General features: G+C 35.0%; 1 protein-coding gene across 1 annotated transcript; it reads right to left on the bottom strand.

Moving 5' to 3' along the window:
• Positions 1 to 303: 303 nt before the first annotated feature.
• Positions 304 to 1,485, bottom strand: LOC8268528 (AT-hook motif nuclear-localized protein 17). The gene has a single exon (XM_015726434.3). The coding sequence runs from the start codon at positions 1,360 to 1,362 to the stop codon at positions 493 to 495; it is 870 nt and encodes a 289-aa protein (XP_015581920.2). The 5' UTR covers positions 1,363 to 1,485; the 3' UTR covers positions 304 to 492.
• Between the last annotated feature and the right edge of the window lie 896 nt (positions 1,486 to 2,381).

The following is a 2,381-nucleotide window of genomic DNA, read 5'->3' as shown; positions in this document are numbered from 1 at the left end:
GTTACATGCACCTGCCTGCCATTGACATCAGGTTTTGGAAACAGCAAGCCATTGACATCAGGTTTTGGCCGCAGAAAATAAAAGGAACACAGTACAGGAAAAAAGATTCACTACGATATTCCTTGCGCCATGCAACTTTTCTTTTTCTATCTTTTCTTTTTCTTAATAAAAAGAAACAAATATCCCTTGATTCCTTTCGCTGAATTATGAAGATCGAACTGGGAAAATTCTAACATGCAACAGTAAAGCCAAACCCTAATTATCAAATAAAATCAATGAGAAAAAAACAAAGAGGCTCCGAAGAGAGAAAAGATAGATCACTCAGTTCATTGTATAGCACTAAAACTTTCAAACCACAATAGCTACCTGCTCTAAAGATCTAGAAAATGTAAATTAACCCAACTACAACAGGATTGTCTAGATGATCAAATTTGCATGTATAATCCACAGCTACTCTCTTGGATTTTTAATTTTCTTTTTTTGGGTGCCCTTCTAGTAATGAGGGCGAGGAGGACCAGGCCAGTGCATAATATCAGGAGGAGACATTTGGCTATTGATAGGAGTTGGATTGGCCACGGCATAAACAGTCATTGACATGCCAGTACTAACACAAGACTCATTTGCAGAAGCAGGTCCACCAAGGCTAGGCTCAGTCTCTTCAACCTCATTATCATTATGATCACTTGGCAGCCTGTGAAATGTTGGGTTCAAGAAAGTTGCAGCCACCACCACCACCTGACTTGCCGCTAACACCTTTCCAGCTACAATTCCTCCAAATACTTGCCCTTGTGCCCCTGCAAGAGATATTCCAAAACAACAAGAAGGGGAACCAACAGAAGAAGAACCAGCGGATTGTTTTGGGGTAAAAGAACCAATAAATGTGCCTGATAGAGAAAGTATATTAAAGGGTCCATGTAGAGAGAGAGATGGCGCGTGAGAAAGCGGGTGGCGGAGCGTGACGTTAGAGACAGAACCTGTAGCACTTATTACACTGATGCCAGAGTGGATTCTACGAGCAAAGTTGATGATAGAGTCAATGATATCTGACCCAGCGGAGATCTCGAGGATGACTGGTTTCATAGCAGAGTCACTATCTTTAGTGATGACAATGGGCGGTTTCGGCTTGTTTTTAGAGCCTGGAGGTCTACCTCTTGGCTTTCTTTGAATCTCAATCGCCGTGTGATGGTGGTGGAGGTGGTGCTGGTAATTGTCAGGGGAGCTGATTGCGGATTTCCTATGGTGGGCTGCATGTTTGGAGGATGATGATGGAGGAACGCTTCTTGGACTTTGATCAGAGGAAGAGTCCTCAGAAGTGTGAGAAAGCTCTCTTGAAAGAGAGATAGCGGTGCCATAGTCAGCCATTTTTTCTTAAAGAACAATTTTGACAGATTCAAAGAAAGAGAAATGGAAACTGAAGAAATAGGAGAAGAGAAATGATTTATAAGAAAGGTTTTGTTAAGAAAAGGACCCCACAATTTGATGGGTCCATAGAGATTTAGATATGCCATTTTTTGGTAGGGAATGGATACATTGAGGATATAAATGAGTCAAACTACCTATCAAATTCTTTCAAATCAGCTCTAACAGTTTAAGTAGCAAATTGGCCCCTGAACTTATAACTGATGTCCAAATCACCTCAATTTTGTTTTTTGTCAAAAAATTGTTCAGGTGGCTAGTCACTGCATCAACTACAAGAGTTGTGTTATTCCCTTTACCCATTGTGTTTGGTTTTAAGATTGTAGGTAATATGTTTGATAAAATGTCTAAGTGATTTTCATTACAACTATAAGAAAATAAAGATGAGGGAGATAGGAGATTCCTTTTATGGTTTTGCATTTGTTTATGATGAAAATTAATTGTCACCTTTATAATTAAAAAACAAGAGAAAAAAAGAAAATCAATTTAATATTTTAATTCTTCTTAATATACATCATCTTGCCTTAGAAAATGTATGTAATGCACGCACTTGAATGTGGAGCTAATAGGCCACTTTTACAAATATACTGGGTTGATTTTGCTTTTTAAGTTTTTAGGATACTAAAACTAACTCTAGAATTTTCTTGTGGGCCAGGGTTTTATTAATTTATTATTTAATAGTTTTATTTCTAATTAGATAATAATTCTAATTTAAAAATTAGTATTTTAATTTTAATATTATATTAACTAACACATTGACCTTAATTGACTATTCTAATTTTTGAAATTGATTTTTGAAATTATATTTTTATATTTTATTAATTAATAAATTAATTTTTTAAGTATACGATAATTTTTTATTTTAAATAATATTATTAACTTTATTTATTATACTAATTTATATAATAGTAAATATCAATTAATAAATACTCTAAAATAATTTTATTATTATTAGACTTGTAAAG

This window comes from Ricinus communis, chromosome 1, assembly GCF_019578655.1.
Source record: "Ricinus communis isolate WT05 ecotype wild-type chromosome 1, ASM1957865v1, whole genome shotgun sequence".
Classification (NCBI taxonomy): domain Eukaryota; kingdom Viridiplantae; phylum Streptophyta; class Magnoliopsida; order Malpighiales; family Euphorbiaceae; genus Ricinus; species Ricinus communis.
The sequence above is the reverse complement of the archived record's forward strand: the minus strand, read 5'-3'. Positions and strand labels throughout refer to the sequence as shown.

What these genes read in the sequence shown, in the direction of transcription:
- LOC8268528 (XM_015726434.3), bottom strand. Translation starts at nt 1,362, where the DNA reads ATGGCTGACTATGGCACCGCTATCTCTCTTTCAAGAGAGCTTTCTCAC.